We start from the raw sequence: 25,787 nt of genomic DNA, 5'->3' as shown, positions 1-25,787 counted from the left end.
CCACCTCCTTAATCCATATTTATGGACTTAATGTCTCACCATTCCAAAATTACCTTGAATGAATACCAAAAAATAGGTCCTTTTGTTCAACATCAACATCATCATCATCTGTCTTCTTGCTATAAAAAAAAAAACCAAGAGCAATGAAAGAGTATTATCATTCTAATTTTTTTTAATGGAAAAATAAGCACAATGTTTTTTTTTTTTGTACTTAATCAATTTTGAGAAGTTCTTGAAGAACCTCTTATCCTTTATTTCTTTTGGAACACCCATATTTTGTTCTCGATATGCTTTGGTTGTTTCAAGTTTAGTTTCAATTTCAATTTGATGAAAAAAATATTTCCTCGACTTGCTTCAGCAGGAAGGAGATTACCAATTTCTCAGCTTAAGAAATTGAAAAAAAAAAAAAAAGAAAAGCAATTCCTCACCCAAAAATGACACCTTACAAACATTTTCCAATTAAATTTGATGTCATTTTTATAATTTCGATTTATGATGAAGATGTGTTTAAGGAAAAAATTGATAGAACTTATTAACGTGAAAAGTTAAATTTGTTGAATTATTTAGTATTAGGATCAAATTGATAAAATATGTAAGTATTGAGGAATAAATGTGTTATCATACCATTTACAAAAAGCTTTTCGTGGGGATCAAAATAGGAACAAATTCAAACTTTAGTGCCTAAATTGAAAAGATTTAAAATTAGATAACTAAAACAGAAACACAAACATAATTGGGTCACCATTTATATAGTTTACCCATAAAACAATGGAATTTGCTTCCTTTGCTTCCCCACCATAAATAATTATCAAATGAAAGAAACTTGGCACCAGCAAATATTTGACATTTTGAAGAGACAAGTGAGTTAGTCCATCTTTTGGATCATGAAATCATTGATGGGTTGTTCTAAAAAAAACATTAAAAAAGCATACAAAAGATCCTTGTTTCTTTCATTGTAAAATTTTCATGGTCAAATTCTGTTGTTAGTCCTTATACTTCTATAGAATTTAAGGTTTGATCTTTAAACTTTAAAATTTAAAAATTTAGCCTTCTTAATCATTATCGTTGCTGGCAATTGATGTTAAATTTTTTAACTTAACATGTTTATTTTTCGTCAATCATATGCCACGTCACATAAAGACAACCTAATTTAACATGCTAAATTGATAAATCTAGATTAAAAATACTTACGACTTTAATGAGTGGATTGAAATTTTTAAATAAAAAAAGTAGGATGACTTAATTTTTAATGTTTTAAGTACATGGACTACATCTCAAATTTTATCAAAGTATAAGGACTAACGACATATGTTAACCAATTTTTACCCTTTGATGAAAATCATCCAACACAAGTAAAAGGCTAAATGTGCCATACGTCCCTATACTCAATTTGAAATTTAGTCTTTATACTTTATTTTTAGGAATTTAGTTTTTTACTTTTTCAAATTTCAAAATTCAGGTCCAATTGTTAACGTTATAAAGATTATTTTATTCAGGTTCATTACAATGTAATTTTTTTTAGTTACATTATTACTAAGTGAGTATTTTTTTTATTTCAAAATATCAAACCAACAAATTTTAAAAAAAAATTAACAGTGTTAACAATTAAACTTGAATTTTGAAATATGAAAAGTAGAGAAACTAACTTCTTAGGAATGAAAATATAGACTAAATTTTAAATTTATAAAGAGTACAGGGACCTATGGCATATTTTAACCAAAGTTAAACTAGCTAACAGGCAGCTCTGTAAATCAAAGAACAATGATGGGGTCGGGCCATTGGTGCTATAGATAAGAACGCCAACGTGGTTGAATTGTTCCTCACCACTCAATAATTGGGCCCAATTGGGTCCATTTCAAACCCAATTGTCTAAATTTCTTCCAAGGTAAAGGTGAAATTATGATTTTGTCCCTCTACCATGTTTAAATTGAGATTTAGTCCCTATACTTTAATTTCGCATAGCATGATCTTTCTACTTTTATAATATAATTAATTAGTCCAAATACTTAACACTAATAGTTATTTTGGTTAAAATATTAACATGGAACACCCATTCCAACTTATCATGTTGACATGAATCCTTTTTTTTTCTCCTAAAAAAGTAATGTCTCCAAAAAAAAAACCATATCAACATTTAAATCGGAATAGTTAATGGTATTACCTAGTTTGAATATTTAATTAAACTGTAAAATTAGTTAATTAAATTATGTTAAGTTAAAGTATAATGACCAAATCCCAAATTTAAAATGTTAGAGCAAAAAAAATCATAATTTAATCCTGTAATTCTTATGTTTATATTGTATTTATAAGATCACAATATCTTTTAACACATTAGGTTTATATAAATTTCAATATGTTTATGTTTATTCATATGGTTTGTTTAATTTGAAAAGATGCAATATTTAAGAAGATAAGATCATATTTTTAATATAAATGAAAAAGATGGGTTAACCCACCAAACAAAACATACTTAAATATTGCAAAAGTAACCCATCTAAAAGGATTTTTTGAAACATTAAAAACATGAAAAAAAAATGCCCAAATTATATCCTTGTGGACAAAATATAAAGATGAGTAAAAAAAAAACCATTTTGATTTAATTACTAAATAGTATAAAATCTTCTATTTTATGATTTACTTAAATCTCATCTGCCTAAACTCACTAGGGTATATGAATACAGAATCTACACAAAGACCTCCTTTTGTATGTGTACAATCGATTTGCATCATCGAAAACTTGATTTTTGTTGTCGGATTCGAGTCGTCAATGACGAAATCACCCGCGTGGTAATGAACCCAGTTTCCAGGTTCGTACAAATAACATTCTGACGAGATTTGGTGGCCGGTTGATGTTGAGAGTTGGAACCTTACAGGCTTCGTGTTCCAACCATGAACTTGATCTAGATTGCAGACTCGTCGACCGAATCGTTTCGAGGGTTTGCCTAAGTGCAGCCTGAAGAACACACTGTATGATCCTGGTGGAAACTCGAACTCCAATTCCCCAACCACTTCGAACCACCAAATTTGTTGAAGATATGCCACTGTCTCGAATCTATATATATACATATAAGATACACAATTAATATCTATGTTAACTATATATTTATCTATATGATGTGTAAGGATATTAAACAAGTTGCGAATTAAAAATTGAAAGTGTAATTTTCATATACAATGGAGCTCTTAACTTTTGCTTCTAAAATTAGATAATGTTAGTTTTACAAGCTTCTAGGGATGTATAAAAATATATATCCATAACTTTCATTAGGTGAGGCATCTACTTTGCAATGTAATATAATATTTTTGGTTTTAGTCTCTTTTAGGGTCACAAGTGCAAGTTGCAAACATTAGTGTTTTCCCTCAAAAAGGAAAAGTTGATCGGAAAATCTAGAAGATTTTTTCTTTGGGATAAAAGCCAACATTTAGTCTCAAAATTTGGTCCGAAAACCCTTTTTTTTCATCAAACTTGATAATTTTTTTTAATTTTGTCTTTGAATTTAGATTTCATTAAAATATGATGATGTAATATTCTAAAATATGCCATCACCTAGAATTTTTTTAATAAATTATTTTTATTTATTTCCAGTTGATGATGCCAATTCCACTTCATAAATCTAAGTTCAGGGACTAAACTAAAAAAATCTAAAATTTTAAGATTAATGTAAACCAAAGAAAATTCAAAGATAAAATTAAGGAAACATTGCTTTTATCTCTTTTTCTGTTTTAGATTCCCGTCCAGAAAACTAGAAATGTCGTTTTCTTTCTTCCCTTTTTATCACAATGGCATGGCAAAATAGATAACACCCCTTGATGACGAACATCCTAAATAGAATTGCTTTAAAAAAACAAATCTATACAATATGGTAGGTTGTCGAGGGAGGTCAGTTTCGGATTCAGTGATTCACTAATATATATTATATAAAGGTATGGGTTCGAATCCATCAAAATGAATTGTTCACATTTTTTAGTGGTGAGACATTCCTCAAACTCGCCTTAAACTTTGTGAGTTCAAAAAAGAGATAAAATCCGAAATAAGAGAGTGAGCATGAATAAACCGAGTGCAATATTTTTATTTTGTTGGAGGGTCGAAAAACACACCTACCCTCAGGAGATATAAAAAACAGAAGAAGGAAAAAGATAGAAATGATTATGGTATTATTACCTGGATTCTTCTGTGGGAATGTGATTCCAATATCTCCGATCATCAATCCCTGTTATTATCATTGCTTTGGCCGATACTGACAAGCAAAGCTTACCGCTGTTTTTATCCAACCACACTTCCTACGAATCGGAAACATAAAAAAAATACTCATTTTACATTTTTTTTTATCGGTGATGGCATGAACAAGAAAGAGAATATAAAAAGAAAGAAAAAGGACTACCTTGTTGCCACCATCGAAACGATTAGGGCTACAAAGTCTAGCAAAAGTCTCTTTTTTGCACAAAGAATCTGGGTTTCGACCAAGAACTTTCTCAACCAGGTACCTGTAATTTGATGGCAGCTTGGTTTCCCATACGAAATCAGCCAACGAAGCTCCACGAAATGCTTTGTTAAGTCTCGCTAATTTGCATATCTCTGGGGGATCTAAGTACATGAATATAGATGATATGCAACTTTCAGGGACATCGTTAAGACCTGTTTTTAATTGAAAATTTGTAGTACCCTTTTGAGCATCAAGATCAGAAGAAACACCAGCCCCCATAAAAGAAAAAAGGAAAAAGCTTTGAAGAAGATCAAACGGGAGAATTTTTTTTTTTTTTTGGTATGGAGAAAGGGTTTTTAATTGTAGAGAAGAAGATGGTAAATGAAGCAGAGTTGAGGAGAGATGAAAGAAGAGGTCACCATTTTCTTCAGGGTTAAGGGAGAGAGAGAGAGAAGAAGAAGAAGAAGAAGAAGGGTTAATGGAGTCTTTGAGGAAAGAAAAAGGATAAAGTTGATTAATATTCTCCACTTGACAACGACGAAAAAGGGCACGTTTATATGAGTGTGCATGGAATATATACATTTATATATGTAGGATTATTATTCTCAGTGGAATATATATATATATTTTACCTACTGTAAGGTGATAGTTATATTTGTATTGGAGACGGGGAAGGCAGAAAATTTCTTTAGGGTGAAAATTAAATTTTAATTTTTATAATAATAGAAATTTAATTTCATCTTTATATTTTTATAATTTTTTAAAAATTAAATTAAATTATTATTATTTTTAAAAGGAAAAATATAATTTTATTCTTATTATTTTAAAATTTTAAAAAATTTAAAGGGCCTAAATAAAAATTTTCTATACCTCTATAGCTACGCTCCTAGTTGGAGTAAAATGATAAAATAATTAAAAGAAAACATTTGGTGTGATTTTAAATATGTTTGTAGAGTATTTTATTACTTTATTAATAATGGCTAGAATAGTATATGTTTTTGTATTTTGATAAAATTTAAGATTTAATATTATTTTTATTTAAAAATCTCAGTTCAAATGTTAAAGCCATAATTTTTTAAAGAATTTATCAATTTAGAATTTTAATTAAGTTGTACGGATTAAAATTTTAAAATTAAAAAATAAACAGATTTAATTTTTAATATTTATAATACAAATACCAAGTCTCAAATTCTATACGGATTAACAGTAGATTTTAACCCATATATGTTGTCTAGTGGAAATGGATTGGAAGAATATGTACTTAAACGTTATCCATACGCCAAATTTTGTGGTTTCAGGAGGAGAGAAAACTGGCTGATGCATTTAAATTCCAACCAATAATTAAATCGGTTCAAAGCTTAGAAATTATTTTTGGTTTATACTTGCATTTATAATTGTGTCCATTACATTTCGAAAAATAAAATTGATTCTCAATTTTTTAAAAAATAATCGAACTATTATTTTTTATCAAAAATATTTGATTAAAGCGTTAAATTATTAAACATGATAGCTAGGGACGAAGCTAAGAATTTTGTTTAGGGTTAAATTTGAAGGGACTAAAGCTAAAAATTTTGTATTAAAATACTTAAATTAAATTATTAATTTTTCAAAAGGACTAAAATTATAGTTTTTCTATTTAATCAAAGGTTAAAAAGGATTAAATTGAATCTTGTAATTTTAGAAAGAGACTATAAATGCAGTTCTCTCATTAAGTCAAGGGGAGCCCAGACCCCTATCTGCCCCTTTTAGATACACTCCTGATGGTAGTCCATATGACAATCCATATATACTTCATGTTTTTCTTTTATTTCTTACGAACCGTTTGTAATATGTTTTTGAATTATTTGTTGACATGACATATAAAAGAAAAATAATATCATATGTTAGCATGAGGTATACATGGAATGCTATACAAATTTCATGCCAACATTATTAGAAAAATTAATGTTTTAATCACTATCTCCGTTAAAAAAATGATTCGACTCTTTTTGAAAGATTGAATGACAAATTCTAACTTAAGAAAAGAATAAGGACCAAATTGACAAAATGTAAATATTAAAAACTAAATTTAATCTAATGCCTATGTATAATTCAACAAATTCTATTTAAATTACTAATACACAAATCATAGGGTAAACTATATTATCGATTGATAAGGTGAATATATTTAATTCAAAACTTTATCAATGTGACAAGTACATAGAGGACTGAATTGAAATGTTAAAAATATAAAATATTATATGTATGATTAATAAGTGAAATAAGAGGGATTGGCTGGCCATGGGGATGGCCGGTGAGTGTATTTCGGCAGGTAGGCAACCTTTCGGCATACCTTCCTAATTATTAATAGCAAAAAAACAGGCCCTACAAGATTTAATTTAGATATCATTGTGAAGGATGCAATTGAATTAACTAATAAAAAGACACAATCATAAAACAAAACCTTTCTTCCATCTTCTAAATCGAAATTAAAAGCATTAATTATTTGGCTCGACTTATGCACATGAATTCCCTGTTTAAATAACCCATGTGTTCACTTATTCTTTAATGATGATGCTACTTTAAAAAAATGATAATAAATTGCTAATGGCATTATCTTGGTAAGGTTAAATATTATTTGTAAGTATGATGAAATATTGGATTGTATTTTGTCTCTTCTATTAAAAAATAAATAAATTAGTTTTTGAATGTTAGATTAAAGAGTAAATTGGTCATTCTGTTAAAAATTCCATCCATTTCTACCATTAAAAACTGGTTCCCATACATTAGCATGAGGCATACATGACACGCCAATATCATTGTTTGATTATTTCGTCAAATTGGGATCCTATTTGATACTTTTTCATCCACGGTTTTTCAATACAATAATCATCACCATTTAAATGTGTAGGATCCATCTATCAATTGTCAAAATCATGCTTGTAAATGGTGATTAAAGTTGTACCGGATAAAAATTAACAAAAAAAAAATAATAGAAGGGAGTCAAACCTCGTTCCATCAACCACGTCAGATTTTAACAATACAAATGAACGATATTTTATTTTAACATAAAAGATCAGTTTACTCTTTGAATTAATTTACATGGGTTAATTTACCCATTTTTTTATGTAGAAAAAATAAAATACAATTTAACTTCTAATACAAACACCTTTATTATATATATATTATTAAGAATGTCAGTGATGGTAAATTGGTAATTCCCTGTCCTCCTCATCAAATCATATTTTAGTCAATGGTGCAAAGTTAAAAGTCCAAAAACATTTGATTCTATGAATAAACAAATAAAACAAATTTCACATGGGTTGACAATTTGTCTAAGCTACAACTGCGTGTAAATCGTTCTGTGTGTGTGTGAAAGGAATAGAAGAAAAGCTCAGTTCCGCCATGGATGAATCAATGTAATTAGGTATCACGTTCTCATTTTTAGTCACCAAAGAGCAATAATGAAAAGCAGAATGTTTTCTTTTGGACCAATCTGTTTCTATTATTGTTGCCCACTGCTTAAAATTAAATATTTAATTATTATTTTTTAAAATAGCAACAAAGTTTATGTTCAAAATTAATCCTTTACAATTGTCATATCACAATATTCTTTATTAAAAAAACCCACCAAATTAGATTAAAGAAGGAAGAAAAGGACATGGGATGGTCCCTGACCTAGCCCTTCCCCACTCCTTAATTTACGGTATTATCCACATAAACCATATTCTTCATCACTAATACCTGACCTGGCACTGACTCAGCAATGCTATCCAAGTCATTTTTAAAAAATTAAATTCGGATTATATTGAATTTTGATTATATTCGAGATTATAAAAAATATATTAAATGATATATATATTTGATAATTTCGAATAAAATATAATTTCACAATTTTAATAATTTATATTTTTATAATTTTTAAAATTAACTCAAAATTTTATAAAGATCAAAAAGTAAAATTTTACTAAATTAAAAGGGGGAAAAATGAAAACAACATTTCTTTTGTTGAAGAGAATCAAATTCATGCATTGTTGCTGTAGTTAGTCACTTCAATGTAAGATATTGAATCCTCCTTTTCTCTATCATTTCATTGTAGTGGATTCTTTTAGCCCCATGAACAAATTAATAAACATGCATGCATGCATGCATTTTGCATTTTGTCTCAGCAAATTTGATTCATTTGCAGTTTATCATTTTTTAATTAATATTTAAAAAAATAAATAGATGAGACATAACAATTTTTAATTTCACTTCTAAAATGAATATATATAATATTTGGTACACTATGGGTGAAAATTTTAGATTTCACAAATAGAATTAAGGGTTGACAACTGTCCCATAGGGTATAGTAAAATATTAAAAAAATAAATATTTAAAAAAAAAGAGATACATGACACTTTTTTAAGACTGTTTGTGGAATAAAAAAAGGTACATTATCAATGTACCAAATACTTTCTATATATAAACACATATTAGCAGTGTTGTTTGAACTAAATTGAATCAGTTGGCCAAATCGAGAATCAGTTGGGACATCAGTCTGAAAAGTGATTTTGAACTGGTTAGATTGGGAGACGGTACGAACTAATTGAACCGACTAAAATATTAATTGAGCTGGTTGTTGAATCTGAATTTTTATTTTTATTTTTGAAATTTTAATAATTTTTTAATCAAATCGAAAAACCAATAGATTGATTGATTCAACTACAACTGTTTTAAAAAACATTGCAAATTAGATTATAACAAACGAATTGAATTGAATTTCCCTCCGTTGATTCGAGAGCTTCAACTACAAGCATTAAATAACAATACTATAATAATTTTTTATTTATTTTAAAGTGTATGGCTAATCTAATAACGAAAGTTTCGTATGGGGATTAGAGTAGGCTACCATGAGACAAAAATCTTCTTTTTAAATAGATTCAATTCGGAACTATTATATGTCCAATGTCCAATATTAAAATAATTTCAAAGGTTTTAAGATCCATTTGTAAAATTATAAACAATGCGGTGAAACAACTTTCATAAAGGCAATAATGGCTGTGTAGAAAGAATTTAGGGTAGTAATATTGTTAGAGGTAGTTAAAAGTAAATCTAATCATGGTTGAGTTTGGGCCCGGTCCAACTAGAAAAATGGGTTTAGAATTTTATTCAAACTCAGTCTAAATAAAAAATGTTAAATCCGAGTCCATTCGGCCTGCCCATATTAATTATTTTTATATATAAAAATAAATTTAAAAAAATATAATAAATCAAATACATTAAAAACGTTAAAATAAATGTTTCTCAATAAAATTGAAAATATATTAAAAAATTTTTTATACTTAAATAATGTTAAGATAGTTGTAATTTGACAAGCAAATACTTTTAAAATAGTAATAAAATTAACAATAAAATAAAAATTATACAATATTTAAACAAAAACAACAAAATAATAATAATATAATAGCAAAATATGCTCATGAAGTTGACAGGTCAAAGGATGAGATTGTATCTTCTCAAAGAAAGTATGTTCTTCAATTGATAGAGGATATTGGTTTAAGGGGAGCCAAGGTGGTAGTTACCCCTTTGGAACACAATCAAATATTAACTTCTGTGAAATATGATGAGATGGTACAAGGTAATAAAGAGGATGAGAACATGACAGACATTGCTTTGTATCAATGGCTAATTGGGAGGCTTTTATACTTCACACGTACTCAGCCTGACATTGTTTTCTCAATGCAACATCTTAGGGCCCGTTTATGCAAAGACCTAAAAGATCACATTATGGGGCTGCACTTTGAATAGTTAGTTATGTTAAAACAAATCCAGGAAGAGGGTTGTTTTCTACTGCATGTGGATCAACAAAACTGGTAGCATTTTGCGATTCTGATGACTCATGTTGCGAGGCTGTCAGGAACCTCTACATGATGACTCGTTCCACTGACAATAGGAGATCACTTCGTGGGTGTTAATGGGGCTTATTACGGCTAACAATTCCAATTCCTGCGCTATGCTAGGTTGCCTGGCTTTTGTGGTGTCCTGCTCGGTTTCACCATCGACCCTGATACCGACTGCGACTTGTATGTCTATCTTTTATGTCTTGAATTGTCATGGTTGGTTACCACTTTTTGACAATGACCGGTTGTAATGCATGCAACGTTCCGTGATGGTGGGTACACAAATCGGTGGCAATGTGGCGTTGAAAGGAGAAGGTAATGAAATTTATGATTGCTTGATTTGATTATATTCGAACACGTTACATGCGTTTATGTCCGAATTTCGGTTTATTTCATGCATCTCTTACAAGCTAGACATAGCATCATTGTTTCATAGTATGTTCTTGATCAATGTCTGGTCTTTTTTTTATCCAGGTTTGCTCTAACCATTCAACAGCAACTTCATATGAATTTTTTGTTCAAGATTTGAACATGGAAACCGTCCGGAAACACCAGTCCCGGCTGTCCAACAGCCTTTCCTTCTTTTATCACTGTCCACCTAAATCACTTGTAATTTGTACTATATTATTACATGTTGAACCATTAATTATAGAATGTTATGTTTTAAGTTACTCGTATTCCCTGTAATTTGTGACCAAATGGTGAAGGAAAATAGAGATTTGCAGCTTCACAAATTCGGCACCAGCACAAAGTCTCACAACACTACCAAACCCCATAAAGAATTTAGAACCTGCATTCAATTCTCTCCCCTGCTTGTTTATTTTCATGCTAATTAGTTTCTAAATCCAATAATATTAGAACCAAATTGTGTTCAAATTAGTTTTGGAATAATCAACTAAATCACCTTCCATCGCCATGGATTGAATGTAAGTGGATCCTCGTATTTTGTGGGGTTCAAAATGAATTGCTAGTGTACAAGCCAAAATGATCCAACCTGCAGGGATTTTATAATGTGTACCACCCACAATTCATACAAAATGAGCATATATACATTAAACATAGATGAATTTGGTTTATTGGACTTAAACCTGCCTTTTATTTCTATATCTTTGACCACTTTCCTGAAAATTGCAGGAACAATATTTCCAAGCCTGATGGTTTCATTAACCTGATGAAAAGCCATTGATTTATATATTAAACCTCTGTGTGAAGAAACAGTAGTGAAATCTATATATTATAGTGTTCAACAAACTCACCATATGTGTGACAGTCATTGATTTATATTCTTTCCAAGTGATTCCGGAATCCTTTGTTTCTCTTTCCCTTAAAATTGTTTCATGTTCTTGCTGGTCGAAGAGACATGCATGCCAATTATTCAAAGAAAGTAAACAAATATAAGAATAGCAATCAAGACTTACTGTCAGTTCAACTTGGGCCAGAGGGTTGCTTTGAAGATACTGAAGAGCTAATACAACAGCAGAAGATGCAGATTCAAAAGCAGCAAAAGGAAGTGCAAACAACAAATCTAATGCTGTCTGTTCTGATAGGATGATTCCAGCTTTGTTCATCTCTTCCAATACCACATCCAGAAAATCTTTGTCTTGTTTCTTTGTCTGTTCATTGTTTTGTTACGACCCTGTAAACATTTCCAGTAAGCAGGTCCCGGAATGTTTAGAGGAAAAGAAATTAAACCATCCAAGAAAGCTGAATAGCATCCAAGAAAGCTGAATAGCTTCCTCACAGTAAAATCATATATCATCTGTAAGATTAGAGAAAGCCTGTCATGAATCATGATTTTTAGCTAAATTTAATCAAATAAAGTGTGTTGGAACTTGGAACCAAAGTTATAATACAGTTGATATAGCCTGTTTCAATTCCACTGAAGGTTGTTGACAAGACCATAACTGTAGATGTTTGCTTGTTAATTCCTCTATTTCGGAAACATGTTTTGTTTTCAAGGATTCGGAGCCAAACAGGTTCAAAATCAAATTCCTGAGATACTTGTGGAGAAATCCATGGCTGGATAAAACATTATCCTTGCCAATGATATCATCAAATTTGTCCATGTACCAGCTTTGCACCAGTTTCCCTTCTTGTTGGAAAATGAAATGGTTGACATCAGGATCAGTGGAAACAGCAATCTGTCGACCAACCAAACTCGTTTTAAAGCAATGAACCATACCTGAAAATATAGAATTTAATCAAATAAAGTGTGTTGGAACTTGGAACCAAAGTTATAATACAGTTGATATAGCCTGTTTCAATTCCACTGAAGGTTGTTGACAAGACCATAACTGTAGATGTTTGCTTGTTAATTCCTCTATTTCGGAAACATGTTTTGTTTTCAAGTATTCGGAGCCAAACAGGTTCAAAATCAAATTCCTGAGATACTTGTGGAGAAATCCATGGCTGGATAAAACATTATCCTTGCCAATGATATCATCAAATTTGTCCATGTACCAGCTTTGCACCAGTTTCCCTTCTTGTTGGAAAATGAAATGGTTGACATCAGGATCAGTGGAAACAACAATCTGTCGACCAACCAAACTCGTTTTAAAGCAATGAACCATACCTGAAAATATAGAATTTAAAACGATTAAGATGATGATAAACGAACCTCACATGGCATTATACATCATCAATTCTTGCATTATAACACGACCTGTTGATTCTCTTTTTGATGAATGGTGAAACATCGGTGGTGGTGTAAGGAGTAAAGTTTTAAATGTCCAGAAGATAGAACAAATAATGATGTAAAAGAAGTTTTTGCAAATTTAATAACAACTTGAAAACCTGACCTATGCTGGCTATTGTTTAGAGTTTTATAGATTCCTAATGAAGTTATTAATATTCTGTTTTTGTTCCAATTAGTTCTTTGTTTTGTTCAACAAATATAAAATTAAGATTCCAACCCCCAAGTTCTTAAGATTCAAACACTAACTTCTTGAGCAAGTTACAAAATTGTTTGTAAATTATGACAAGTCACTAATTTGTATTTATTTTAATCCAATTAATTCATTCAACAAATTTAAAATCAAAATTTCAAATTAAACACCATACTTCTTAAAACAAAGTTATAACTTGTTGCCATTAGTAAGGTGAGGATAAAATCATTATAATTTAGACTTAATTCAATTGATTTAATCTATTACCGATTCAACTCATTATTGATACAATCGAATCAATCAAACAAACTTCAAAATTTAACGTGGTTTGTTAAAAATAATTGTATGTGTTGTGCGGAAGCGTGTAAAAGAGTAAAATTATTGTACTAAAAAATCACACTAAGTTCAATTCCCAGGAAAGAGAGGTGGATCGCAAGGATCGCTTAAGTACCAGGTCTTTCCTAGCCAGAATATCCCTCAATCGTAATTTAATAGCACAATAAATCACTACAATCACACACACAATTCATGCAGAATAATACAATAAAGAACACAAGAATTTAACGAGGTTCAGCAAATTTTGCCTACGTCCTCGGGCACTACCAAATATATTTCACTCCAAAATACAAGTGAGAATTTACAAAGAGAGAGAGAGAAAACAATGCCTTAAGTAGAGAATGGCAAGTTTGAGATACAGAATGAGAGATGGTTATGCCTATTTATAGTTGAGGTTCAGGGATCAACTTGCAAAGTCACTTTACAATTAGGGACCATATATTGCAAATATCTCAGATTTTATTATGCCAATATCTCGATACCCATATCTTTGACTTTCCAATATTTGATACCCATATCTTTGACTTTCCAATATTTGATACCCATATCTTTGACTTTCTATTATTTGATACCCATATCTTTGATTTTCCATAAATATGGATAATTCCCAATAATCTCCACCTTGAAGATTTGATTCGAGTAATCTTATCTTCACACAATTCTCTCTGCCTTTGTCAACAACACTTGATAGTGCCTTCTTCAACTGTTAAACATGCAGAATATTGATCAAGTTCAAACAATGTTCGAACTTGATTGTTGTTACCACCTTGGTCATCATATCTGCGGGATTATCTGCAGTCTTAATCTTCTGAAGGTGAATTTTCCCCTCATCAATAATTTCCCGCACAAAGTGGAAAAGTACATCGATATGCTTTGTACGTGCATGATAGACTTGATTCTTTGCTAAATGAATAGCACTTTGACTATCACAATACACATTAATATGCTCCTGGACCAATCCCAAGGTTTTAACCATACCTTGTAACCAAATAGCTTCCTTTACAGCCTCTGTTACAGCCATGTATTCAGCTTCTGTGGTTGACAACGCAACTGTAGACTGCAGTGTAGACTTCCAACTTATTGGTCCTCCAGCAAGAGTAAACACATAACCAGTGGTTGATCTTCGTTTGTCCAAATCACCGGCATAATCAGAATCAACGTACCCAACAACACCTTTACCAAGTGTAGTATCCTGCTTGAACAGTAATCCAATATCCATGGTCTTATGAATATACCGTAGAATCCATTTCACAGCTTGCCAATGTCCTTTTCCAGGATTATGCATATACCTGCTCACTATACTAACTGCCTGTGAAATGTCGGGTCTTGTACACACCATTGCATACATCAAGCTACCTACTGCATTAGAATACGGAACTTGTAACATGTATTCTTGTTCCGTATTTGTCGAAGGAGATAGTTGTGCAGAAAGCTTGAAATGAGAAGCCAACGGGGTACTTACAGCTTTAGTCTGCTCGTTCATGCCAAACTTCTGTAGTATCTTCTTTAAATATTGCTTCTGAGATAAACTAACTCTGCCATGAGCTCTATCCCTACATATTTTCATGCCAAGGATCTTCTTAGCTTCACCTAGATCTTTCATCTCAAACTCAAGGTTGAGTTGAGTCTTCAATCTCTCAATTTCAACTTTACTCTTAGATGCTATCAACATATCATCAACATATAAGAGCAAGTATACGAAAAATCCTTCTTGTAGCTTCTGAAAATACACGCAATGATCAAATTTACTTCTTGTATACCTTTGCCCTTTCATGAACTGATCAAATCGCTTGTACCACTGCCTTGGAGATTGTTTCAATCCATCAAGCGACTTTGTCAGTTTGCAAACCCAATTTTCTTTATCAGCAACCTTGAATCCATCTGGATGAGTCATATAGATTTCCTCTTCCAAATCACCGTGTAAAAATGCGGTCTTCACATCAAGCTGAACTAGTTCAAGATCATATTGCACAACCAAGGCTAGCAAAATCCGAATAGACGAATGCTTCACAACTGGAGAAAATACTTCATTGTAATCTATTCCTTCTTTCTGAGCGTAACCCTTTGCTACCAATCTAGCCTTGTATCGAACTTCATTTTTATCAGGAAATCCTTTCTTCTTTGCATATACCCATTTGCATCCAATTGCCTTTTTTCCTTTAGGTAGTGTCACCAACTCCCAAGTCCTATTTTTATGAAGAGACTGCATTTCTTCATTCATAGCTTGCTTCCACTTTACACTATCAGAGTTACTTCTTGCTTCTGTGTAAGTAGAAGGAACATCATCATCTGCAATTGGAAGTGCATAGGCCACCATATCATCAAAGCGAGCAGGCATACGAATCTCTCTTCTTGGCCTTCTATATGCAATTGAATCATGTTGTTGTAGAAGTTCTTGGGTCGAAACTTCTTCATCATTTATTCCTTCAATATTAGCTGGATCATCATTAACCTTTTCAAGCTCCACCTGCTGCAAAGTGCCACTGGTTGTGTTATCCTTTTGTGAATCATTGTTCTTCATCATGGTTGATTCATCAAAAGTCACATCTCCACTGAAAATTATTTTCCTTGTATCAGGACACCAGAGACGGTATCCTTTTACTCCACCAGTTATACCCATGAATAATGCTTTCTTTGCTCTTGGGTCTAACTTAGATTCTTTTACATGATAATATGCAGTGGAACCAAAAATATGTAAAGAATCATAATCAATAGCAGGTTTACCAGCCCACCTCTCCATAGGAGTTTTTCCATTTATTGCAGCTGATGGCAACCGATTAATTAGATGGCACGCATATGTAACTGCCTCAGCCCAAAATTCTTTGCCCAATCCAACATTGGACAACATACATCGAACTTTCTCCAGTATAGTCTGATTCATACGTTCTGCCACCCCATTCTGTTGTGGTGTATCTCGAACAGTGAAGTGTCGTACAATACATTCATCGTGACATACTTGTAGAAATGGATCATTCTTGTACTCAGTACCATTGTCTGATCGAAGTCGTTTGACTTTTCGACCAGCCTGGGTCTCCACCATCTTCTTCCATTTCAGAAATACATCCAAAACTTCATTTTTCCTTTTCATTAGATACACCCATACTTTTCTTGAATAATCATCAACAAAAGTAACAAAATAGTGCATACCTCCCAAAGAAGCCACTTTAGTAGGTCCCCACACATCACTGTGAACGTAGTCCAGAATTTCTTTTGTATTGTGAATTGCTGAACCAAATTTTATCCTCGTCTGCTTGCCCAGAACACAATGTTCACAGAATTCCAATTTGCAAGAATTTGCACCTTTCAACAAGCCTTGCTTCGCCAAACTCTGCAAAGCTTTTTCACCAGCATGTCCCAATCGCATATGCCATAACCTGGTAGCCTCTGAATCTGCATCTTTCGTAAAAGCTGTTGATGTTGATCCAATAACTGTACTTCCATTTAAATAGTACAGATTATTCCTTCTTGTGCCTTTCATCACCGTCAATACCCCAGCTACTACCTTTAGTAATCCATCTCTCAAAGTGATTGTGAGCCCTTTAGATTCTAGGACCCCTAATGAGATAAGATTTTTCTTCAAGCTAGGTATGTAGCGAACATCTGTCAAGACTTGAATTGAGCCGTCGTGATTCTTCAATTGGATTGTACCTACTCCCATTGTCTTACAAGCGCTATCATTGCCCATAAAAACAACTCCACCTTCTAGTTCTTTAAGACTAGAAAACCAGTCCTTATTAGGACACATATGGTAAGTACATCCCGAATCCAAAATCCACTCATCTGTATGACATGCCATTGCCATGCCAACCAAGCTAAAGTCTGACTCCTCATCATGCTCCGCTACACATGCATCAGAAATAGCTTTACCCTTTTGTAACTTAGGAAAATTCTTTTTCCAATGCCCTTTCTCACGACAAAAAGCACATTCATCTTTGGCAGGTCTCCCTTTGGACTTACTCCTTCTACCAGATTTGTTGCTGCGCGAACGAATTCTTTCTGTTAAGACTTCTGTAGTTGTATCTCTGTGATCTTTTTTATCTTTCTTTCGTGTCTCAGATCTATACAACGCACTACAGACTGCATCAAATGTGATTGTATCCTTCCCATGAAGCAATGTGGTGATAAGATGATCATATTCATCAGGAAGAGAATTCAACAACAGTAATGCCTTGTCTTCATCTTCAAATTTCTCATCCAAATTTAGCAAGTCTGCTAAAATTTTATTGAATGAGTTCACATGGTCATTCATTGACATACCGGGTGCATACGTGAATCGATAAAGTTTCTTTTTCATATAAAGCCTATTTTCAAGACTTTTTGTTAGAAACTTTTCTTCCAGTGTATCCCACAACTTCTTCGCTGATGTCTCCCTCATGACAGAGTACTTCTGCTCTTTGGCCAAACATAGGCGAATTGTTCCACATGCCTGTCTATTGATCTTGGCCCACTCCTTGTCATCCATCTTGTCAGGTTTTTCTTCAAGGGCTATATCCAGCTCTTGCTGACATAAGACATCCAGGATCTCACATTGCCACATACCAAAATTATTGGTACCATCAAATTTCTCTACTTCAAATTTCGCATTGGTCACAATAGTCTTTGACGATGACTTTTCCATTTTTTCTCCTCAATCCCAACTACAGTACGTGAACAGTGCCGTGAACGATCGTATTCCCCAAGTATGAATCTAGCTCTAATACCAATTGTTGTGCGGAAGCGTGTAAAAAAGTAAAATTATTGTACTAAAAAATCACACTAAGTTCAATTCCCAGGAAAGAGAGGTGGATCGCAAGGATCGCTTAAGTACCAGGTCTTTCCTAGCCAGAATATCCCTCAATCGTAATTTAATAGCACAATAAATCACTACAATCACACACACAATTCATGCAGAATAATACAATAAAGAACACAAGAATTTAACAAGGTTCAGCAAATTTTGCCTACGTCCTCGGGCACTACCAAATATATTTCACTCCAAAATACAAGTGAGAATTTACAAAGAGAGTGAGAGAAAACAATGCCTTAAGTAGAGAATGGCAAGTTTGAGATACAGAATGAGAGATGGTTATGCCTATTTATAGTTGAGGTTCAGGGATCAACTTGCAAAGTCACTTTATAATTAGGGACCATATATTGCAAATATCTCAGATTTTATTATGCCAATATCTCGATACCCATATCTTTGACTTTCCAATATTTGATACCCATATCTTTGACTTTCTATTATTTGATACCCATATCTTTGATTTTCCATAAATATGGATAATTCCCAATAGTATGAATCAATGAAGCTAAACTGATTTTTTAAGATACTTTTATTTCCAAGTACTAATTATAACTTTGATCTCCATTGCATTTGCTTTGTCACATATGATGACACACGTTACAAAAGAAAAATAAAATATATATATATTCTACCAGTTTGCTTGCATGCATGCATATATGTCAGGTGGCACAATAGAGAGGTGGGAGATTGCATTGAGAAGGAAGTTGAGCAGCAATCCTGAGAGTGCTGCAGAGGCAATCATGTTGCACAGCTTGGAGTGCACCACAACACAGGGAACTAGGCTGGGTCTCGGTGGCACCAGGCACCATAAAGGGTGCGCACACATTCAGGTTGATGAGTTGATTTGTGCAGCTCAGCTGTGCCTTACTCGTTCGGGTCTGCACTGAGGCTACAACCAGAAGCAGAAGCAAAACTGCAGCTTGTGAACTGTGACACACCAGGGTTTTCACAACCGCCATGACTGGTTTTTTTTTTTCTAAATTTTGGTTAATTTTCTTGGTCAGTTTTGTCTCTTATTTGTTCGTTCATTTGGGATTTTATACTGTTTTATAGATGGATTTGGAGGCTGACGGTCATCCATTGCATGAGTTACCTAAATAACTTTTAGCACATCACAGTTTTGTTGTATTCGGGATAGGTGAAGGCTTACATTTCTCGTTGCTTTGTGATTACATCACAGTAATCCATTGTACTGGTTAAACTACCAACGGTTTTGAATCGGGATTTTATATTTTTTAATTTTTTTAGTTTTTAATTTTTATAATTTTTAATAATTTATTTAATTAAAATTGAATCAACAATTAAATTAATTAAACTAAAAATTAATAGTCTAATCAATTCGACCATCGATTCGATTCCAAAACCATGCTCAACAAAACTTTGGTTGCTTCAGACATATAAAACAATTAGTAAATCAACAACTAAAAATAACAATAATAATGAAGAGCATTTTTCAGTGCAGGATATACAGAATATATATTGTAGTTGTGAGATTAAAATTAATGTTAAGATTATATGCTTCAGTTCAAGTGCAACAATAGCAATGAGCTAGTAGTTAATAAGATAATTATTTGATAGATTAATAGTGGAATTTTTTAATTTTATAACTGAGTTTAAGAAATGTTATGTATCTTTAATTAATGATTATAAAATAAGTAATAAATAAATTAAACACGTGATGAGTTTTTGGATTTTTAACTCTACTTGTAGAGTTGAAAAACTCTATCACCTGTAAATTAAATATCAATCCAAGCTAATATATTATAAGTTTTGGCAACAAGGCCACAAGAAAATCTATAATATAAATAATAAATTATAAAATCAGACTTAATTTGTTAATGAGATTTTGCTCAATGGTAAGATCAAGACTTTAAAAATCTCGAGATCTCATATTTAAATTTCATTTTATGTAAATGTGTGGAATTTTTTCTCATATTTATTGTAGTTGATTGATTTTTTTCTTTTAATACATTTCTTACTACAATCGGTATCCCTCAAACCCTTAAATTGGAAGATAAATATAATGTGCGTTTAAGCGTATTCAAACACATATCTTCTATTTGTTACAACAGAAACGATACCAAATGAGCCTCAATTGGCTTTAAATTGAGTTTTTTTTAAAGTATTACAAGTATAGTATAATCAAAATACAATACAAATATATGTCAAATAATCCCAAATATTAAACTATTGCAACATAAACATATTATTCTAGTAATTACAAAGTAGAATTAAACTATTACAACACAAACAAATTAATAATTGGTACAATCCAAAGGAAACTCTTGACAAATTTAATTAAATGAACTAAAAATCATACATGATAATTGCACATAATAGAAGTATTGATTTTTCTAAGCAATCAAACAAAGGGAGATGCCTTTTGTCTTCTCTGCTTTGCTTTCGTCTTTAATGTCAATATTTCAGCCTTTTCTTTTTAGCTCAAAAACTGACTTTGGGTTGTTGAAATTGCTGCTACAGTTACGAGGATGAGCCACCAGAGCCTGAGATTGAAGTATTGATTTATATATATGAGAAAGAAATGACATATAATTGATAAAAGAGTTATTGTCTAAAAAATTATCTTTATGGTGTTCAGGAAGGAGCTGAGGAGGAGTTGGAAAACAATAACAATGATGTTGATCCTTTGGAACCTATTGAAACCGAGGAAAAAGAAGACCAGGATGCTAAAGACAAAACGACTCGCAAAACATCGAAGTATATGATCAAATACGAACGTGCTAGGATCTTGGGCACCCGCACCCTGCAAATCAGGTTTACTTAATAAACTTTAGATTTTTGGGGGTATAGTGGATCTTGTTATATTATATTTTTGAACATCATTTTCCCATCAACAGTATGAATGCTCCAGTTATGGTTGAGTTGGAGGGTGAAACTGACCCACTCGAGGTAAAGATTATGTTAATAACTATATTTCTCATATTTTCTGCTCTCTTTGTTATATTGTTCCTTCTGGAAAATTGGTAAGGCTGTGCGTGAGCTTGATACTAAAGCGCTAGCGGTTTGAACACTTATATGAGATTGCCACACTCTATCACTATTGGCAATACATGTTATGTGTATCGGTTTTATCTTGCTAAGGTTTACACAGGATCAGCTTTAGTTTCATTCGGGTGTTTTCCCTTATCGTTCCTTGTTTGGCCTTTACTTGATTGTCACAAGAGCTTTTATTTATCTCCTTTACTTCATTTGCCAGCTTTCTTTCCAATTTCCTGTACTTCACCTAGATGTTTTATATTCATATATATTTTGATATGTTATAAATGTATATCCATGTTGTAGTTTTATATGCAAAGGTTGTGACATTCATATATCCTTGTCATGTTCTTGTTATTTCTTCTTTGTCTTGTTTTGGCTGATCTTGCATCAGCTATGCAATTTAATAGTCGTAAGCAAGGTTTTTTCTTTTGGTTATGTTCCTGCATACCAAGCTGTATGATTCGTGAGAACGTTCCCTATATATCCTACAAACCAATATTACATTGCTTTTACTTCACTATAACTCTCTTTCTTTTGGCATTTATGATAGATTGCCTTGAAGGAGCTTCGAGAGTGGAAAATACCCTTCACCATTCGGCACTACTTGCCTGATGGAAGGCGAGATTGATCATCAGGCCTTGACTGATGCCATTGCTTTCTACTTTAGGGTTTAGCATGACGGACTAACCTTTGGTATAACATTTCAGTTATGAAGATTGGGGAGTTGATGAACTGATAGTGGAAGACTCGTGGAAGAGACAAGTCGGCGGCGATTGATTCTTTGTCATTTGTCAATGGAGGAACATGTATGTGTCGGTCTTACTTCTTGGATTAGGTGTGCCATAGTGTTGTATCTTATATTTGGTCCTTAAATGTAAAGAAAAATGAAATGAATGCCTTTCAAACTACATATATTATCTGACTGGTTGAGATGCCTGTTCTGCCTTTGACCTAATACATCTATTTTTTTATGTTAAATGTTAATTTTTAATTGATGTATAAGTGTGACATTAATTAATAATTAATCTAAAATAATAAATAGAATTCATATGAATAGAAAATGTTTTCCAATATTGCTATGACTTTTCTTTTTAAGTATGGTAAGACACGAATCTTGATACGTAAAGGACTTAGGGTTTCTGTCTTAATTAGACATGTTTATAGGTTGAGCCATCTGTTCAAGTTTAAAAGCTCGCTCAAAAAATAGGAAAGTTTAGACAAAATATGTGGCCTAAAAAATGAGCTTAAGTATAATTTAAAATTTATTTTTATATGGGTTAAGTTTTGGGCAAGATTTTTTAGCTCAAGCTTGATCTAATCTGAATATATTATGTTATAAAAAAATTATGTTAATTATATTATGTTAAATAATAATTATATATTTATGTTTATATTAAATCACTAACCCATTAACAATTAAATTTATTACTCAAAACCTAAAAAAAAAAACTTACCTAACTAGATAACTCAACTCAAAATATAAAATTTTTAAAAGAATATTTAATTTAAAAAAATATTTATTATATTTATTCGTGTTTTTAATATAATAAAATATTTATTATATTTATTCGTGTTTTTTAATATAATAAAATATTTATTATATTTATGGTAGTGTTTTTTAATATAAATATTTTTAATGTGTCAAAAAAAATTTATTTTAAAATTTTTAGTGCATTTAGTGTATTATATTTAAAAAATATTTTTAAATAAAATCTAATCTAAAATAAACTAAATATGGGTAGGTCGGGTCGAACGCAAGTTTACATTTCTTAAATTGGGTTGAGCTTGGGAAAAAGAGTAAGCTCATTTTTTGGACCAATCTAGATATGAGCTTGAAAAATAGGTTTAGATATCTGGCATGGGTTTAATCCGAACTTGGCGTTGCTCATGAGCACCTCTAGTCTTAACCAACAAATCAAGTTTTTGTTGGCCAATATTACTATGAGTTTATCTAATTTAATCATTTTCCTAATTAGTATTAAGATAAACTATAAAAATAATCACTTATGTATGGTAAGAAATACGTTTTGGTCATACTCTCATTGGATGGTTTTGAAAGTAGATTTCATATGTAGCATTTTAATCATTATTTCAAATGAAAATTTTAAGTCAAACTAATCCCTATACTTTTTAAGCATTTTTTTTCCTTTTTTTTTTAACGTTTATAGAATGGTATCTATCTTTGAGTCAACAGTGCAGAATAATACAGCTCTTTGGTAGTTTAGGATGGTTCAAAGATCTAGAATTAGTAAACGTGATTGTGATAAGCTAGCTTGGAGAGTCATGGAGAAACCAGTCCAGTGAAAAGGAATATTCACCCAATATTCCATTTCACCATAGGTAAAATCCAATCTAAAGGGAGCCTAAATTTGCAGAAGAATGAACTATAGCCGCCGGTGACAATCGAGATTCAAAAGACGGTAAATATGAAATCTACTTTCAAAACCATCCAATGAGACAATAATGAATGCCGTCAGCCCCCATTTCAGACTAAGATTATGTTATAACAATTGTATTAAAACTTGGTCACAATGCAATGCTATTTATACAGCTGTACCTCTTCTTTACCTCCATTGAAACCAAAAATGTTGTATCCCCTGCTTTGCTTGATAGTCTTGTTTTTAAGCATTGTGCTATGGATATACCACTGGGAGAACCCAAGGTGCAATGGCAAGCTCCCACCAGGTTCCATGGGTTTACCGGTTGCGGGTGAGTCATTTCAGCTCTTTACTCTTCAGTATCTCCGATGTTTCACCATTCATCAAAAAGAGAACCAACAGGTTGTGTATATAATGCATGTGTTGCGCGGAAGCGTGTGAAAGAGTAAAATTATTGTACTGAAAAATCACACTAAGTTTAATTCCCAGGAAAGAGAGGTGGATCACGAGGATCGCTTACATACCAGATCTTTCCTAGCCAGAATATCCCTCTATCGTAATTTAATAGCACAATAAATCACTACAATGACACTTGCAAAATATGCAGAACAAAAATAAAGAACACTAGAATTTTAATGAGGTTCAGCAAATTTTGCCTACGTCCTCGGGCACTACCAAATATATTTCACTCCAAAATACAAGTGAAAGTTTACAAATAGGGAGAGAGAACAATTGCCTTAAGTAGAGAATGGCAAGTGTGGGATGAAGAAAGTAAGAAATGGTTAGGCCTATTTATAGTTGAGGTTCAAGGATCAACTTGCAATGTCCCTATACAATTAGGGACCAAAATTGCAATTATCCCATGCCAACTTTTAACCCAACTTGCCAACCAATTTTACTTTCTACTTTCGGTGCCCACCTTTTTTGACTTTTCAAACAATGGGTGGGTTCCAATAATCTCCACCTTGAAGATTTGATTAGGATAATCTTATCTTCACACAATTCTTTCTGCCTTTGACAACAATACTTGATAGTGCCTTCTTCAACTGTTAAACTTGCAGGATATTAATCAAGTTCAAACAATGTTCGAACTTGGTTGATGTTACCACCTTGGTCATCATATCTGCGGGATTATCTGCAGTCTTGATCTTCTGAAGACAAATTTTCCCCTCTTCAATAATTTCCCGCACAAAATGGAATCGTACGTCGATATGTTTTGTACGTGCATGATAGACTTGATTCTTTGCTAAATGAATAGCACTTTGACTATCACAATACACGTTAATATGCTCCTGAACCAACCCCAAGGTTTTAGCCATACCTTGTAACCAAATAGCCTCCTTTACAGCCTCTGTTACAGCCATGTACTCGGCTTCTGTGGTTGACAATGCAACTGTAGACTGTAGTGTAGACTTCCAACTTATTGGTCCTCCAGCAAGTGTAAACACATAACCGGTGGTTGATCTTCGCTTGTCCAAATCACCGGCATAGTCAGAATCAACGTACCCAATAACACCTTTACCAAGTGTATTATCCTGCTTGAACAGTAATCCAACATCCACGGTCTTCTGAATATACCGTAGAATCCATTTCACAGCTTGCCAATGTCCTTTTCCAGGATTATGCATATACCTGCTCACTATACTAACTGCCTGTGAAATGTCGGGTCTTGTACACACCATTGCATACATCAAGCTACCCACTGCATTAGAATACGGAACTTGCAACATGTATTCTCGTTCCGTATTCGTCGAAGGAGATAGTTGTGCAGAAAGCTTGAAATGAGAAGCCAACGGGGTACTTACAGGTTTGGTCTGCTCGTTCATGCCAAACTGCTGTAGTACTTTCTTCAAATACTGCTTCTGAGACAAGCTAACTCTGCCATGAGCTCTATCTCTACATATTTCCATGCCGAGAATCTTTTTAGCTTCTCCTAGATCTTTCATCTCAAACTCGAGATTGAGTTGAGTCTTCAATCTTTCAATCTCAACTTTGCTCTTAGATGCTATTAGCATATCATCAACATATAAGAGCAAGTATATGAAAGTTCCTTCTTGTAGCTTCTGAAAATACACGCAATGATCAAATTTACTTCTTGTGTACCTTTGCCCTTTCAT

The 25,787-nt window shown here is 32.4% G+C and overlaps 2 protein-coding genes and 1 pseudogene across 2 annotated transcripts; 1 reads left to right on the top strand and 2 right to left on the bottom strand.

Moving 5' to 3' along the window:
• Positions 1-2,575: 2,575 nt before the first annotated feature.
• On the bottom strand, positions 2,576-5,007 carry LOC107947295 (F-box protein PP2-A11). The gene is made up of 3 exons (XM_016881897.2): positions 4,383-5,007; positions 4,163-4,281; positions 2,576-3,052 (listed from the first exon to the last, which is right to left on the bottom strand). The coding sequence occupies exons 1-3, from the start codon at positions 5,004-5,006 to the stop codon at positions 2,635-2,637; spliced, it is 1,161 nt and encodes a 386-aa protein (XP_016737386.2). The 5' UTR covers position 5,007; the 3' UTR covers positions 2,576-2,634.
• Positions 5,008-10,787: 5,780 nt separating this feature from the next.
• LOC107944834 (cytochrome P450 87A3-like) lies at positions 10,788-13,000 on the bottom strand (annotated as a pseudogene).
• Positions 13,001-18,948: 5,948 nt separating this feature from the next.
• On the top strand, positions 18,949-22,263 carry LOC107944842 (DNA-directed RNA polymerases II, IV and V subunit 6A). The gene is made up of 5 exons (XM_041108056.1): positions 18,949-19,151; positions 20,774-20,807; positions 20,892-21,067; positions 21,151-21,202; positions 21,843-22,263. The coding sequence occupies exons 1-5, from the start codon at positions 18,949-18,951 to the stop codon at positions 21,918-21,920; spliced, it is 543 nt and encodes a 180-aa protein (XP_040963990.1). The 3' UTR covers positions 21,921-22,263.
• Positions 22,264-25,787: the final 3,524 nt, after the last annotated feature.

Source organism: Gossypium hirsutum, chromosome D12, assembly GCF_007990345.1.
Source record: "Gossypium hirsutum isolate 1008001.06 chromosome D12, Gossypium_hirsutum_v2.1, whole genome shotgun sequence".
Classification (NCBI taxonomy): domain Eukaryota; kingdom Viridiplantae; phylum Streptophyta; class Magnoliopsida; order Malvales; family Malvaceae; genus Gossypium; species Gossypium hirsutum.
Note: the sequence above shows the minus strand (reverse complement) of the source record. Positions and strands in the feature narration are given on the sequence as shown.

Bases quoted from the DNA above. Each gene is read 5' to 3' on its own strand.
- LOC107944842 (XM_041108056.1), top strand. From the start codon at position 18,949: ATGTCAGGTGGCACAATAGAGAGGTGGGAGATTGCATTGAGAAGGAAG. The intron at 20,808-20,891 runs GTATTGATTTAT...TATGGTGTTCAG, and splicing joins CACCAGAGCCTGAGATTGAA to GAAGGAGCTGAGGAGGAGTT. The intron at 21,203-21,842 runs GTAAAGATTATG...CATTTATGATAG, and splicing joins GTGAAACTGACCCACTCGAG to ATTGCCTTGAAGGAGCTTCG.
- LOC107947295 (XM_016881897.2), bottom strand. From the start codon at position 5,006: ATGTATATATTCCATGCACACTCATATAAACGTGCCCTTTTTCGTCGT. The intron at 4,282-4,382 runs GTAGTCCTTTTT...TCCGATTCGTAG, and splicing joins GTTTCGATGGTGGCAACAAG to GAAGTGTGGTTGGATAAAAA. The intron at 3,053-4,162 runs GTAATAATACCA...GTATATATATAG, and splicing joins ATTCCCACAGAAGAATCCAG to ATTCGAGACAGTGGCATATC.